This window comes from Lepisma saccharinum, chromosome 26 (genome assembly GCF_977018435.1).
Source record: "Lepisma saccharinum chromosome 26, izLepSacc3.1, whole genome shotgun sequence".
In the NCBI taxonomy this organism is placed as follows: domain Eukaryota; kingdom Metazoa; phylum Arthropoda; class Insecta; order Zygentoma; family Lepismatidae; genus Lepisma; species Lepisma saccharinum.
In genome coordinates this window covers 53,684,266-53,702,090 of record NC_139254.1, presented here as the reverse complement: position 1 = coordinate 53,702,090, position 17,825 = coordinate 53,684,266, and the positions used below count along the sequence as shown (strand labels likewise).

At 38.6% G+C, this 17,825-nt stretch overlaps 2 protein-coding genes across 2 annotated transcripts in view; one reads left to right on the top strand and one right to left on the bottom strand.

Moving 5' to 3' along the window:
- The window catches only part of LOC145979329 (MKRN2 opposite strand protein), a 398,221-nt gene that overhangs the window by 142,569 nt on the left and 237,827 nt on the right, over window positions 1-17,825 (bottom strand). The gene's annotated exons all lie outside the window — the stretch shown is intronic.
- The window catches only part of eys (eyes shut), a 154,632-nt gene that overhangs the window by 31,964 nt on the left and 104,843 nt on the right, over window positions 1-17,825 (top strand). Inside the window, exons 5-6 of the mRNA XM_083112357.1 lie at window positions 2,318-2,434; window positions 14,804-14,917. Coding sequence (XP_082968483.1) covers window positions 2,318-2,434; window positions 14,804-14,917 — 231 coding nt within the window. The remainder of the gene's footprint in view (window positions 1-2,317; window positions 2,435-14,803; window positions 14,918-17,825) is intronic.

The window sequence follows — 17,825 nt, the reverse complement described above, 5'->3', positions numbered from 1 at the left end:
ATGGCCACCTCAACTTTCTCGACCTCAGCATCCGACGACACCAAGACAAATTCATCACGTCCGTATACAGGAAACCAGGTTTGGGCACCCGGTACATCCATGCAAAATCCAACCACCCACCAAAACGGAAAGCTGGAGTATAGATGGACTTTTATAGAAGAGCCTTCACACACAGCTGCACAGAAGATGACCTCCATGATGAAATAGCTTGTGTAACTGAAATAGGACTAAACAACGGTTACACCGAGTGCCAACTATTCATGTGGTGTGCAAGAACAGAAGCCCAGCTCAGACACCCAAGAAACAGAGATAACCTGAACCAAAATCCTAAACCCAAATGGATCGCCTTTCCGTACCACCCCACCACATCTGGCAAATTTGCCAAGGCCCTCAAACCTTTCAACATCCGAGTGGCACACAAACCCATATCCCAAATCGGAAGAGCACTACCCAACTTCAAGAGATACTACCTACCCAAACTTGCATCCCCTGGTGTCTACAAGACCACATGCCAATGCCACAACACCTACATTGGCAGAACAATCCGCACTGTCCAAGAACGGATTAACAAACATTTAAAAGATGCCAAAAATGACACACCAAAATCAGGCCTCTCTCAACACCTCCACTCCACTAACCACACCATCTCCTCCATATACATACTTCACCCAACCGGCTCTGTCATAGAAAACACTGTCAAATAAACCCATGCTATCATCCAACAGAAACCAGCACTGAACCTGGACAATGGACAGGCACACCCGACTTGGCACCCTGTCCTCAGAAAGATCCCCGACCTGAAAAAGAAAAGATGCAGTGCACATACTTGACCCCCCTCTAGCCATGCGGGGAACAGGAACGGCACCATGCCGAGCAGCACAGCCCAGCCCCCCAACCACCAACTGGCAATGCCACCTGACAGCAGGAAGCAGACGACGCAAACCAGGGTGCACATGCCAGCACCGCTGAACGGGAGAAATCGCAACTAACGCTGCCCGAGAACAAACAATGCAGTGACGCGACACCATCTCCGCTTCAAACGCCGTACCCTTTTGTGAATGAAGACAGTTGATCTTCAAAATTAATAAGATTTAACAAATAAATTGTGCAATGCGGAAGTGCGAATTTTTCAAAATTTCACATAAGTAATTTTAAACCGCGTTTACCGCATCCATCAGAAAGGACCCTGTTCCTCCACGACAATGAGCTCATTGGGCATTTCAATCTGCGTGGCATGGGCGTCTGGCGAAAGTTTGTTACTCTAATTGTTTAGAACAGAAATAAAGTTAATTTACTTAGTATTCGAACAGAATAATCAAAATAAAAATGCATTATATGGAAAACATTGATTGAAAAGTACAGGAACAAGGTAATATTCTACCATTTCATTCAAAAAAGAAATGGTTCTATAGTTTTCAAAACTCTAAGAATTACAGTTGTAGGTGAGAGAAGTCACACAAGAAACTTTGAGAAAAATCCCCCTTACATTTAAAGCCTTTTCTTGAACAAGACGTGCAAAACTTAATATCAAAATGCATTTCAGATACAAAGTGCATAGAATGCATAAGAAATAATTTAAAATAGTTGTGCTGGTATTCACCCATTTGGTGCATCGAGTCTCCCCATTTATATTATTATTATTAGCCTATTATTATTATTATTATTATTATTTTGAATAATATTTATTTTTGTTTATAATATTTATTATTGTATAATAACATTTATAGCCGTGGCAATAATACTTATTATTTTTTACTATTCAACTTTTATCATTTGCCCTATCCCCCCTGCAAGAATTTCTGGTGTTCCTCATGCCTGAAGGAATGCCATTTTGCACCCGATCAGGAGGTGATCACTGCTGAAGAACATTTATCTGAGGAGCAAACTTCAGATTTTTTTAAAGCGGTCTTAAAGAGTTGGAGCATCGTGAGAGGAGTATGTTGAGTAACTGTGAAATTTCATCATTCGTGCTGAATTCCTTTTGGGTCAGTCCACAAACTTTTCAGTACCCCCTAGTTCTATCATCATATCAATAACCTTTACCAATAATTTTACCAATCTGATACTTCTATAAATGGCTTATAATGGAATGTGCACTTCTACCATTTTTCATTATGATTGTGTATATAAAGAAGCAATTCATGAACTTTGTTTTGATCCAAAGTCATAATGATAGTGCCACATGTTTTGAATTTGAAGAATTGGCAAAGAAAATTAAGAATGTTACTTTTTTATTGGCATATATTGAATCTATATTCACTTCTCTTTGTTAATTTTTTTTTACATGTGACAAGTTTTTTCTTCTTCTTATTTCCAGGAACTCTGTGTGAGACAGACATTTCAGTGTGCAATACATCTGCTGCAGATAGATGCTTGAATGGGGGGGTGTGCAGAGAAGGAATAGGAGAACTTTTCAGCTGTGAATGCTTGTCAGGTAAAAAATAGTTGTTTTTTTTTGTCATTTGAAAGTATAAAGTGAAGTATTATAGATTGATGAGGGAAACTGAGCAAACGTTAGAACATTGCCTCTTCACACAGTACACTGACCCAATCGTGCAAGCAATACCTAGCATACCGCTGGCCTAGCACTAACATTCCTCTGTCGCTACTGGGTTCGGCTGCCTGATATAGGTAATCAACCTGGTGGTAGAGGAATGAAAATCTGCAGGGTCAACACATTATGACAGGGAATAAAACGTTGCCTTTGGGATGAAAATTCGTAGATCACAGAAACCGTCAGGATGAGCGCGGTAAGCGCTGCGATCGAGTTGAATCACGGAGGATGCCCGTGGCGAGATGAGACGGCAACACTGGCATGGGCCTGTGGGTAGCCAGCGGTGATTGGGCCAGGTAAGTGTGGAGAGAGCTCTGTCTACTTTATCTTCCCTCTTCTCGGCCAGGTGGGCCAACGAGTCAAACTTAACCTCTCGCTTTTCTTTGAGCTACATCCTTATGTCTACATCCCCCTTCACTAAATGGAGTCACACTTCAATAGATTAAAGGTTCAATATTCATCAAAAATAGGTATTGAGAGTTGTTTCTTGTCATTTTAAATCATGAACTGAAGCTTTTAATAAGTCCTTCGTTTACCCAACAGAGAGAAATCCACAGCCATAAATCTAGTGGTGTAGTACACACTGACAAAGGAAGGCTATTTCGAAGTTGCCAAACATCTTGCCACTTCTTTTCCCCTAAAACAGGATGGAGAGGTTGGACATTCTCCTGTTATTGCCTTGAGTGTTTTTTTCGAAGGTTGCGAAAGATTCAGTCCAGTCCCTTTCTTTTTCAACCTTCATATCTTCACCTTTCCTTTTATACATGCTGCTGGGCAATGCAGTGAGCATACCACCTAGAGGAGGTTGGCTGCTGATAGACGAGGGAAAATATGTGGCAATACTTTTGACTGTCAACCATGGCACAGGAAGTGGTTTTGGCAGGAAGAAGTATGGGATAAGGATGCCTAATTGTGGTGAAAAGAATACATGAGTGATATTCATTCTTCATTGTAATATTCCAATTATTCATTATCCTTCTATTTGAGAAAAAGGTCCTACTTTCATGCTCATATATTTGTTATTGTTGTTTAACCTGCTATTATTACTTTATATATAAATGACCATATGCTGATAGTGCCAGCCCCTGTGGCAGAGTGGTTAGCACATCACACTATGATTCCAGGGGTCCCGGGTTCGAATCCTGACTTGGGCATGGATGTTTGTGAGTGTCCATTCATCAATTTCATCACATCATCACTCATCCCCATCTTCTCAAATTAGCCAAAAGTGGCACAAAAAGTGAAGTAAAATAAATCAAATCAATCAATCAATCAAACCATATGCTGATAGCAACATTCTTTTCACTAGGCCCAAAGCAAACAGCCTTCTGTTAATGGAGGCATTGGCATGGATGGTCAAAATGAGAAATATATTTCACAAGGAACATCAATTTTGTGTTTATTTTTTATGTAAGACATTAATTTTAGCTACGTTTAAAGACTCTTTTCCCTTTAAAGTAACTAAACATTTAAGTTCCATTTTGGCACTTACAAACGATTTGCTAGGGTCTCTCCATCGCCTTGTAATCAAGGGGTCCCGGGTTGGATATCAGATGGAGGCACATTGCACAGATGCTAGGATTCCACTTTAAACTGTTGTATGTCCACTCCAGATTAGCCTATTTGTGCATAAAGTGGACTTAAGACAACAATTCAATCTAAATATATCTGTTTGGCTGTTACGCTGAGGTAGGTACATGCCTGACGAAGCCACCAGATGAGTGGCGAAATTGGTCGCGAGAAAAGTTTATGTGGAAAAATGAAAAGAAACTTATCGGAGTTAATTATCAAAAATTTCCTTTAATTAATTTAACATTCCTGCCTTTCTGGCTGAGTATGTTAGTATTGAACTTTATTTTGTTTTAATAATATTTCTGTTGGTGTTATGACTATATGTGTTATTAAGTAAATGTCTCACTCTGCAAAGGCTCTAAGTTTGAGTTCCAGTCAGGTCACAGATGTCTCCAAAACAAATAATAAATTTTGATTTATTGATTTATTGAGAAATTTTCACACCGAAAGTATCCTTGAGGGGCATTGGTGCATGTACATTATAAAATACAACATGTTGACATCACACATAATGTACATCAATTGGACAGTATGTTTTTATAATAGTACAGTGCGTCCATTTCGATCTGCAGCCGAGAGATCGGGAGAAACGTGGCGGGCCGCGCTGACGGAGATGCCGACATTTGAGGCCTGTAATGCCCGCTTATTTTTGTCAACATCTTGCAAAACGAGCACTAACCTGTGTTATAACACGCAAAAGTTCTTCTGTAATTCTTCCAAGTTCCACCCTTATATACACAAATAAATACGCTTTATAAATTATATTAAGACCCACAGATAATACTCTGTAAAACATTTTAATCATAGTTTTGACCAGTAACGTCCTGCTTAAGTTTATATCCTTGAAAGAGTTTTGTGTCGATGGGGATCGTTTGGAGGTTTCGAATGTGCAACACTGTATCAAGATTACGCTGCAGACGAACCGTTAAAAGCTAATGGTGTTCGTGAGCTTCCTTGCAATCCGAAATCTCCTAGCTCAAGTTTCTTGTTCCTTCGCGACTACACAGCTGTGAATATAGTGGCAGGCAGATGTAAACCAAGAGCGTGTTAATTTCGTAAGAGTGTTATTCTTGGTTACTTGCCGTTACTTGTTTGTGTTATTGCAGTGTGTATGTGTGTTGTGTCAGTCAGACGATTGGAATGCCAGCCGCAAGGTTCACGTTAGAACAAAGAATTTTTATGTATGACACTTACGTGAAAACAGACTCGTGTCGAGACGTGTGTAGGCAATTTGTACAGAAATTCCCAGGCGTTTCACCTCCACATAGAGATACGGTTAGACGTCTTGTCCTTAAATTACGAGAAACTGGATCGTTAAATTTTAAAACACCTAAGCAAAAACGACGGATTCTAACCGAAGCAAAACTCAATGAAATTGGTGCAGCGTTAGAACGTTCTCCAAACAAACCTCTACGCCGTGTTTCACAGGAGATGGGAGTGTCAAAATCATCAGCACATACAGCCACTAAGCTACTAAAATTAAAACCGTACAGAGTTTCTATAGTGCAAGAATTACGGCCCCCTGACAACGTAAGTAGAGTAAATTTCTGTAATTGGGTTTTGCAGAATATTGTAGATGGTATTGTTGATCCACAGTTAATAATTTTTTCGGATGAGGCATGGTTTCACTTGCGTAGTCATGTTTGTTCACAGAACAATAGATACTGGAGCACTGAAAATCCCCGAATAATACACGAAGTTCCGTTACACGATGCAAAAATTGGTGTGTGGTGTGCTGTAAGTGCCAAAAGAATAATAGGGCCTATATTTTTTGAAGACACAATAAATTCAGAGAGGTACCGCACACAAATACTCGCGCCGTTTTTTTCAGTTGTTATCAGATAATGAGAGACAATATGGGTATTTTCAACAAGATTCGGCCACAGCCCATACCGCCGCTGATTCTTTGGACGCTATAAGGGAGGTGTTTGATGACAGAATAATTTCAAGAGGTTTATGGCCTTCACGTTCGCCAGATCTTACCGTATGTGACTATTATTTGTGGGGAACCTTGAAAAATAGAGTCTACCGAAATAACCCTCATAGCATCGACGAACTAAAAGACAATATAAGGGCAGAACTAGGAAGAATTACGGAAGAAGAACTTTTGCGTGTGAATCAAAATTTCATCAAACGATGCCAGGAATGTGTGAATGTAGGTGGACATCACTTTGAACAACTCTTATAACACAGGTTAGTGCTAGTTTTGCAATATTTATATAAATGTCTGCATATGTCCATAAAAATATGCGGGCATTACAGGCCGCAAATGTCGGCACCTCCGTCAGCGCCGCCCGCCACGTTTCTCCCGATCTCTCGGCTGCAGATCGAAATGGACGCACGGTATAACATTATATAATAGTAAAATCACACAATGTCAAATTATATATTTAAGTGGACTAGTGCTGTAAATGTACAATATTATATAGTGCATACAATCCATATGTATATCTTATGAAGTTATTTAATTCATGAAATTCTTTAACTGATTATAATGTATATTCCAATATCAATTTTTTCACCTTACTTTTAAAGACCGTTGTTCTTTCAAAATTTTTGTGACTACCGTGCGTCCATTTCGATCTGCAGCCGAGAGATCGGGAGAAGCGTGGCGGGCGGCGCTGGCGGAGATGCCGACATTTGCGGCCTGTAATGCTCGCTAATTTTTACGGACATATCCAGACATTTATATAAATATTGCAAAACGAGCACTAACCTGGGTTATAATTCATCATCTGTAATTCATCCAAGTTCTGCAATTATATACACAAAAAAATACGCTTTAGAAGTGACGATAAGAGTCACAGATAATAAAACATTTTAATCATAGTTTTGACCAGCAACGTCCTGCTTAAGTTTATATCCTTGAAAGAGTTTTGTGTCGATGGGGATCGTTTGGAGGTTTCGAATGTGCAACACTGTATCAAGATTACGCTGCCGACGAAACCATTAAAAGTCAATGGTTTTCGTGAGCTTCCTTGCAATCCAAAATCTCCAAGCTCGAGTTTCTTGTTCCTTCGCGACTAGATGAAGACAGAGCTGTGAATATAGTGGCGAGCAATGTAAACCAAGAGCGTGTTAATTTCATACTGTGCGCAAGAGTGTTATTCTTGGTTACTTGCCGTTACTTGTTTGTGTTATTGCAGTGTGTATGTGTGTTGTGTCAGTGAGACGATTGGAATGCCAGCCGCAAGATTCACTTTAGAACAAAGAATTTTTATGTATGACACTTACGTGAAAACAGACTCGTGTCGAGACGTGTGTAGGCAATTTGTACAGAAATTCCCATGGGTTTCACTTCCACATAGAGATACAGTTAGACATCTTGTCCTTAAATTACGAGAAACTGGATCGTTAAGTTTTAAAACACCTAACCAAAAACGACGGATTCTAACCGAAGCAAAACTCGATGAAATTGGGGCAGCGTTAGAAAGTTATCCAAACAAACCTCTACGCCGTGTTTCACAGGAGATGGGAGTGTCAAAATCATCAGCACATACAGCCACTAAGCTACTAAAATTAAAACCATACTCTTATAACACAGGTTAGTGCTCGTTTTGCAATATTTATATAAATGTCTGCATATGTCCATAAAAATAAGCGGGCATTTCAGGCCGCAAATGTCGGCATCACCGTCAGCGCCGCCCCCTACGCTTCTCCCGATCTCTCGGCTGCAGATCGAAATGGACGCACGGTATTTGGTAACATTATAACTGGATGCCTGTGTAAAAAGGTCCTGTTTGGTAAGCAGTTAGCCACACTTTGGGAATGTGGAAGTTATTTCTTTGGTATTGTAATTGTGAGTGTCTTATGTTCTTTGGATAGTTAGATTTTGTTTTGTGCATGAAAGTAAGTGTATCAAGTATGTACAAACTTGGAAGTGTTAATATGTGAATTTTTTAAAAAAGAGGTTTACATGTATCAGTTGTGTGTGCATTTGCGAAAATACACAATGCTATTTTTTTTAATTTTAAAAATCCTCTGCGATTGTGCTGAGTTCTCCCAAAATTGGATACCACATCTGAAAATACTTTTGAAATGAAATAGTGTAATTACATAAAATTCTTGGTATCATACATTTTTATTAGTGCTGTGTACTAAATTTTAACACCCCCCCCTTCCCCGCCCAACACTGTGCGTGATGTGGGTGATTTGAGTGTCACCTAGCGGTAGGGATATGAACTCTCAGCTTAACACAACATACACACATACACTGTTTGCGTTCCTTGATCGTTCTGGACTGGTTTCATTAACGTAACTTCAATAGTTTACTTGCAATAAATGTTTGTAATCCCTCAATTACTTCTGAAACACCCAGTATAATATAGACAATAGAGCATAAGAAGTACAATACAATAATTGGTAATCAACCATGTTTTTTATTCCCCTTAACATGACATAATTTTGTTTCAATAAATTGGTGTACCTTTATATGATTATGCAGAGTGTCTAACCAGTCAAGAAAGTCATGATAGTCAAGAACAAGTAAAGAAATCAACAACTAGGCCAAGAAGTCTATAAAAAGTAGGGATGGGACCAATTAATTGGTACTCTATCGGTATCGGCCGATATAGGCATGCAGGTGCATCGCCTGATAATGTTCGCATGAGCACATGAACACTCATGTGTATGTTCTAAATTACGTACATATTAAATGCTCACACATATATTTCTTCGAAATAATACTTTTTTGATGTTCGAGTATACACATACAATTTACTCTGACACAACGTCTTTCACGTCTGATAACTTTTTTAGATAGTTTGTAACACTGACTCCCATGGTGTTCCACGGATTACGATGAACACAATTGCTGTGTTGTGTGTTGTGAACTGGCAGCTAAGGGGCTGTTGGCCACTATACCCCGAAAATGTTCACTGCGCTGTGCGAACATTGTGGTGCGAACCCTGATCCAAGCGGCAATACTTCTTACATTCGGCACCAGGGCGCAGCATGTCTAGGAGTACTCGAAAAGATCGGCGCTACATAGTTGCAACCTTTAGTGAGAAGTCGCTAAACCTGGCAGATTTTAAATTCCAGTGGGCGCTAAAATTCACGGAATAGTGACGAGCGACTTTTCTTTTGAAACTAGTCTGCAGGAGTTACATAATATCTTTCAAAGTTTATATGATTTGCGCATGTGCATCTAAGGGCAATTCAGACTGTGCAACTTTCTTTAGTAATCGACGATTTTCATGCCGAGGAAATAACTCGCACCAACTTAAATTGCAAAGGAAAGTGCCGACTACATTTACATCAATTCAACATGCATTTTACTGGTAACTATTTGGTCTAGGAATTAATTTGTGCGGTTGTTACGCACACATTGAAGCTGTAGTTCAAACACAAAATACATAAATACCTTAAGAAAAATATTGTCCATCGCGAGCCACCACTTTCGCCCATCTGTCAGGCAAGTTACGGATTCCGTGGCGAAAAAAGTCCTCATCCTTTGAAGCGATCCAGTTAGAGACCAATTTTTCGATATCTTCTGAAGAAGTGAACCGCTGTCCAATCAAATCGTTATTCATGCAATCGAACAAGTAGTAGTCCGAAGGAGCAACGTCTGGTGAATACGGCAGGTGGGGTAAAACTTCCCATCTGACATTTTCTAAATAGGTTTTGACCGGTTTTGCGACATGTGGGCGAGCGTTATCATGTTGAAAAATAAGTTTATCATGTCTGTTCTCCCATTCTGGTCGTTTCCTGGCCAGAGCTTGCTTCAAACACATTAATTGTCGTCGATAACATTCTCCATTAATAGTTCCACCCGGTTGCAGCAGCTCATAGTACACCACACCTTTCATATCCCACCATATGCACAGCATAACCTTTGCACAGTGAATATCTCGTTTTGGTTGTGATGGACCTGGTTCACCTGGCTTCACCCAGGCCTTTTTTCGTTTCGGGTTCTCGTAATGGATCCACTTCTCATTGCCAGTAACAATGCGATGCAAAAACCCCTGTCTTTTCTGTCTTTGAAGCAGCAATTCGCAAATGGTTTTTCGTCTTTCAACGTCTCCGTCTTTCAATTCATGTGGAACCCAATGTGACATCTTTTGAATCATTCCCATGGCTTTGAGGCATTTGGAAACTGTTGTTTGATCAACGCCTAATGCTTCTGCAAGTTCTTCCTGCGTTTGACACGAATCCTGATCGAGCAATGCTCTCAATTCTTCGTCTTCAAATTTTTTTGGCTGTCCAAGTTGCTCTTGGTCTTCCAGGCCGAAATCACCACTTCTAAACTGTGCAAACCACTTCTGACACGTTCGCTCAGCTAGCGTATGGTCACCATACACTTCCACCAAAATACGATGACTTTCGGTAGCACTTTTCTGCATGTTAAAGTAATGAAGCAGAACACCCCGCAAAAACACTTTATCTGGCACGAACTGAGCCATGTTCAATTGACTACAAAATGCTGTTGTATACTACGAACGATGCGCGCTGACAGGAGTTTTCAACGCATGTGTGGCTACACGGAACTGTGGGACGATACGCTCGTTACGCCATCTCTTGTCCAGGCGCAAAGAATTAATTCCTAGACCAAATATATAAGAACAGTATGGGGTCGTATGACCTAAATAGTTATTACCAAAAAAAGTTATCAATTGATATTAGTAAATCATTTTTACTATTCTCTACATTATTAGGATATGCTTATTGTAAAGAACAAAATATAACTTTCAGAAAACTAGAGCTGTATTTTTGCTACACATATATTTTCTTTTGTGAAGTTAGAAAGTTGAAATAATATATGCATTTAAATTGTCACAATTGAAATTAAATGCATTTTTAATGTAACAACCTGGTGTAAGTTGTTCCCCACAGCATTTTTTAAAAATACATTTTGCATTTTTCACCAGCAAATTTGATTCAGCAATTTTTAGTTAGCGCATGTTGAAGATTTAGCAACTTCTGCGTTTCAATTGTTGGCAACACTGCTGGTGTGGAAGAACTGTAAGGGTGTGTAAGGGGGCACGTTTGTTTTGGAAAGATCAAATACTGTTAGTTTTTCGGAGCAACAAAAAAGCCTATGCTCTTTGGCAGCAACGGGTAAAAGGCGGTTAGTGTCGATGTCGAGAGCAAAATATCTATTGACAAGCGGTTGGGTGAATTTATGTGCACGGTCTTTCAGACGTGCGTGTGTGTTGTGCCGTGTGTGTGTAGTGTAGTGTTGTGCCATGTGTGTGTAGTGTAGTGTTGTGTTTTGTACACTATGAATAGCTACTGTTAGGAGTTTGAAAGAAAATAAATGTTCGCCATTGAGCGAAGCAGAACGAACTCGAGTAAAAAGGATTGGCCCTCACCAGCTGGACCTCTACATTGTACAAGAGGTAACACTCCCAAACGTGTTATTAAAAGAACATTAAAAAATGACTGGTACACGAAGTACAATTGGTTATGTGGGTGCAACGTCGTGAACGTGCAATTTTGTTTTTCTTTATATTGTTTGGAGGCGGCAATTCATGGACAAACACAGGACACATCCTTGGCGTTTGTTACCATTTGCACATGCGACTCGCTTAAAAAGAGACAATTCGTTTTGTGCAATGTATAAGATCAAGGATGGTAAATATGTTTGATTGATTGATTTGGTACTTTAAGTCCACTTTATGCACAGTAAGGCTAATCGGGACTGGACCTACAGTTTTAAGTGGTATCCGAACCACTGTGTGCCCGGGACACCTCTATTACAAGGCGACGATGGGTAAATATGTTAATGACGACGACGAACAGATGTTACTATACGCTTTAAATCGGTGGTCCCCAAAGTGTGTGCCACGGTGGCCTGGGGCACCGTGATTAGCTTACAGGGGCGCTACGAAATGTTCCAATATTTTCACTGAATCGTTAGTCAATGCTATGAATGTTTCAAATATCTGCTTATTTAGTACTTTTTTTTTTACATATAAAATGTTTCTGAATTTGAAATACGTGTTTAATTTTTAACTGAAGACAAGCAATCTTACAAGTAACTGAGCGTTGCAAGTGTTAGAGAGGGCTACATTCTGGGCACCGCGGTAAAGTCTTAAAAAAAAAACTAAGGGACCCGTGAAGCAAACAAGTTTGGGAACCCTTGCTTTAAATGGTCGAAAATCAATCTCTCTCTGAACCATGGCTAGGAGGAAAAATACGAAACACTAGGAAAGAAGGAATACAAGCAATGTCACACTGACTGATACTTCAATCACAAGCATCACAACCGAGTTATTGTGGGCGGGGCGAGGGGACATTCTGTACAATACCCAAATATCTTATATATACAAAATATTTTTTTTCTGGACTGGACGCGTCGTCCTCTCTGTCCCGCTAACAATGCACGTGCTTCCAATGCTGAATGAATGTGGTTGGTTAACATATGGTCCGTGTAATACAAAGTATTATATTGCGAAGTATGATAATCTTGCGTTGTACATACCTGAGATTGCATGTTATACTAATTAGTTTGCACTAGCCATCATTAATTGTAAATAACATAATTAAAAGTTTGTTAATTGAATAAAAAAGTATTGTATTATTTAAGGTATAGCATGATTTTGGGGGGAAATTGTTGAAAATAAGTTGAACTGTTATTCTTACTTGTTCAATATTGAAGATGAAGTTACAAGGGAGAGTAGTAAATCTCCAATCAGCATAAAAATTTTATTGTGAACACCCGTATGTGAACCTCACGCGACGCCACTATAGGCATATCGGTGTATCGGTAAAATTACCGATTATTTTACCGATCTGATATATCAATAAATATCTAATAATTTAGTGCAAAATTCTGCCAATTTGTTGTAATATTTATAGATAATCTCCATGCCCTACTTTCTAAAAACGTAAATATCTAAATATGAAATTTCTCTTGCACTGCAGTCACGTTGAAACACACATTATTAAGGAGGTCAATGAACCTGTCAGGTTCTTCAAGGACCATTACTAATTTTATATCGGATCGGTATAATATCGGTTATCGGTATCGGTAAATTTTATATCGGCACTTTATTGGTATTGGCCAAAATTTCATATTGCTCCATCCCTAATAAAAAGTAAAGAAATTTTGCTTCCTGTCAAGAATTTTTGCTGTCACAATGACTGATTGATTGATTTAGTTTATTTTACTTCACTTTTCTGCCCGTTTGGCTAATCGCAAAGATGAGGATAAGACAAGATGTATGGAGGGACATTCACAAATATACAGGGACAACATTAGATTATTCTGGCTGTGAGTCCAGATGCCAGAGCTTTGCTCGTCTGCCAAACGCAATCTAAGATGCTTTAATAGATAAAGCAAGTCTAATTCTCTTGTTAACCATTAACTGATGTCGTGGGTCTACTGGACCCATATTGAATATTTGAACGTTTGTATATGCAGCTGGGTGCCCCGCAGCACACTGTGCTTCTCAGTACCTTCTACTAGTTTGCTGAAGTACTGGCATGAGAGCGGGCATGCTTTTCTCATGAGTGCAAGGGGAGGTTGTGAGATTTGGTGGGGTCCAGTGTACCCACGACACTACTTAAGTACGTTTTTCCTCAAAATACTTCTTTTGATTGATTCTTTTGGTGTTTTGAGTCCACTTATGCACAGTAAGGCTAATCGGGACTGGGCCTACAGTTTAAAGTGGGATCCGAACCACTATGTGCCTCCACCAAAACATACTTCTTATCTATTTCAGTAATAACTTCATGATGGCTTTCCGTAATCCTTGTTCGAGTGCATTAAACCCACACTTCAATAATAATCAAAGTGAACCTGATTGTAAGGTCTTACTTACATTGTTCATTAGGAAAGAATAAATATGGCCCAAAATTTAAGTATGTGTTAAAGTTGATTTCAGGATCGACAAATTTTGTTTTATGGAATTTTGAAAAATAAGGGTCCAGTGGACCCACGACATCAGTAGTGTAACATTTTTTCACGACATTAGTTAAGGGTTACATACAGCTTCAATTTTCATTCTGACTGGCTTTTCATTAAATAAATATTTATTTTCTTAATTGCTACTTTCCAACTTTACCTACCGTAAGTAGGGTTCATATAAATAAAATTTAAGAAAACTAAAAAGGTCAAGAATTTTTCATTTGTTATTTTGGTAGACACCCTGTTATGTGAATTCATAAAAAGTACATTTGACTTACACTCATATAGTTGAAACTTGCACTATAAAATTTATTGTTGAAAAAGTTGTGCATTGTTGCATTATCAGTGATTCTTGAGCGTGTCTATGGTTTTCCTGTTCTATTTATGTGTTAGAAGATTTGAATTGCTTGAAATGTTGTTCTAAATTAGCACACTTGGTTTCACCCAAGGTTGGGCCAATCGCTTGTTTTCCTCTTGATGACGAAACAATGGTAAGATGTAAATTTATCCGTGAAACGAATTACAATTCTGTGCGATACTGTTGCACCATGCAGATAGGAAAACCTGTCAGAAAATGAACACACGACGTCAAGTAAGTAAATTATAAAATATACTTTCCACTATTTGGAGCCTCAGCCCTAGTTTCTAGCCTATTATCTAGCATAGATAGCATAGCTAGTAACAAAGTACACAATTGTAGCAACTAAATTTCAAGTGATTGGACTTTCTACAGTAAATGGTACTTATTTGAATATCTACAATCACTTTTTCTTGTTCATAGTTCATTAGTGCTGCTTTCTTTTCTGATCGATTTATGATATTTTCAGGGTGGACTGGGCAATTTTGCGAATCTGACATAGATGAGTGTGCTTCATCGCCATGCTTGAACGGTGCCATTTGCATAGATTACCATGCTGACTATTCATGTGCTTGCACCGAAGGTAATACTTTCATTATTTATATATTATTTGTTGATTAACTTTTAGCAGACGCACAGGAGATCTTTCTCCCATGCAGGAATTTCCTTTGAGGATGCACGAAGAGAAATCTCCCAGCACCACCAGAAATCTTCCACAATAACGTACTATTTCTTGAAAACTACACATGATATTTCAGTTCTGTCTTTTTTAATCTGGTCAATTTTTAATTTGGCTGTTTTGCATTTTTGTAAGTTTCGGCAATATTCTTATTTTGTTTGTATGGCCTTTTTTCATATACTGTTTAGTTTTTTGATTGTTTTTTGTCGATTTTCCCTTTCGCACATTTGTCATGCAAACTGAGCAATTAGTATATAGGTAAAGAAATAACCCTGAATTACAAAACAATGTATACATTGCTACTATTGTTATTTTAGTGTAGTAAAGTTACAATTTTTTTTTAACAAATAGAGGAACTAATTGCAACAGAAATGAAACCATTTGCCTCTGTAGTAAAAAAAAATGTTATTAATCCAATTTTGAAGAATCTACTACTCTCTGACCTGTAGGTTTGCCATCATCTTGCAAAATTACTGTTAAAAATTAAATATACGAGGGCAATTTGGAAAAAAACCGCCGTTTGGTTATCAATGACAGACACTCGTAGATACAGAACTTTTATTGTACACATTAGAAAAGTACATTACATTACTTTTCGACATAATCACCATTCGAATTGAGGCACTTTTCATAACGTTTTACAAGGTTTGAAATTCCTTCTGCAAAAACATCGTCCGCTTGGGACTGAAGCCACCCTCTAACAGCATCGTGAAGTGCATTGTCATTGTCGATGCGGTGCAACGCAAGCCACTGTTTCATGTGCCTAAAGAGATGGTAGTCGCTCAGCACCAAATCTGGGCTATAGGGAGAATGATCAAAAACATCCCAACGGATCTGCTTCAAAAGTTCTTGAGTGCGTCAATTTTGTTTTGTCAATTTCCTGCACAAGTTCATTGGTGACTACAGATGGGTACCCACTTCTTGCCGCATTGTGCATGTCAGTTCGTCCATTTTTAAACATGCGACACCATTCACATACGACACCTTCACTCATCACGTTTGATCTGTAATCATTGCACAGTTCATGATGAATCGCAGCTGCCAAAAAAATTTTCGTACACAGAAATCGTAGTACTGCACACACTTCACATTTGGCAGGATTTTCTATTGGAGTGTTCATTTTCAATGTTTGTAGCAGATGAGTTAACTGCAACACAACCTTCTCCTTCCACTCCTCACTGCGTACTGAACTATTGAACACAGTGCCACAGGACTGACGTCGCTATCCTCGGCTATTTTTGCACATGCGCAAACGGCGGTTTTTCCGAATTGCCTTCGTAATATATCGAAAATGGTACACTGTACACAAAAGATGAAGATAACCAAAATAAAAAAAGTAGAAAATTTGCTAAATTATGTTTTTTGTTTGACCATAAATCTTAATTGAATTAAAATCTTCAATAATTTACTTTAATTTTTATAATTACCATAAATGTTGGCTTCTGACACAAATAACAGCAAACATGTAACAAATTATGTAATTTACATCATAGACACTGGACCAAAATTCATAGCTCATGATTTTGTCTAGAGAATGGTTTTTGTTTCTTGCCTGTAGAGTCAGAGATTGAGGATATATGCAGTTTATAACAGAGTCATGTGTTTCCCTATATTTGACGCATTCCATTTCTTGCGATGTTGGTGAGAACATAACATATATTTTCTGCAATGTTTCATTCACTTGCATTTGCTACATGTTGTTTTTGTTGTTTTAAAATGTATGCACAACATATTTAACTAATATGATATGGTAAAATATAGTACAATATTAGTTAGACTCCACCTGATAGAATATCCTGCCCACACTCCTTGCATGTGTACAATTTTATAATGTATCAGTATAATACAGGACTACTATAAATGATTCATTCGATTTCAAAACACTGTAGTTTCCAAAGTATTGTACATACAGATATGAATGATACATGAAAATAACTGTAAACTCCCCAAGTTTGAATCGTAACACACCAGTCTTGGCAGCACGAGTGCAGTGCCTGTACATAATGGAGACAGACCGAGAATAGAGTTTTGTGTGTTGGAATATGCAAGATGTTCATCTGTTATTGCAGTGAATGATAAATTGATGAAACTGGTGTTAGAAGAATTACGGAAAATAATGCGACTTCTTGTGAATCATCAGGTCACCCATTACCACATTCGTTTCATACACACACATGCATTAAATAACCTATCAGTATTCCATAAATCTAAGCGAATTTCTTGGTTTGTCGCCATTTTGTAGAGGCACTGCACTCGTGTTGCCAACTGGTGTGTCACGATCCAAACTTGGTGAGTTTACAGTTATTTTCATGTATCGTTCATATCTGTATGTGCAATACTTTGGAAAATACAGTGTTTTGAAATCGAATGAATAATTTATAGTAGGCCTGTATATGTTATTGTTATTGTTTAAAATTTTAATTGCTTCCTCCCTACTGAAGATATACGAGGGTTACAGCATAAGTCATGGCAACCATTATTTTCCACAATAAAGTGGGTCAGGCAAGAAATTTTAAAATATACAATGGAGACCCTATCACATGCAATGTATTGTGATGCCACTAGATGGCAGTGGCTGCCAAGACATTGAACTGAGGGAAGTGGGAAGTTAGTGCATGTTTAACAGTCGTGCATTATGAATGTGACCCGGCGTGAACAGCATTTTCAGTTCTCCGTGGAAGGAATGCGAGAGAATGTCACACTGAGCTTGTGGAAGCTTTAGAAAATGATGCCCTACAATACCGAACTGTTGCGAGGTGGGCTGCGGTATTCGGGCATGGAAGAGAAGCAACTGTCGACATGCAACATTCAA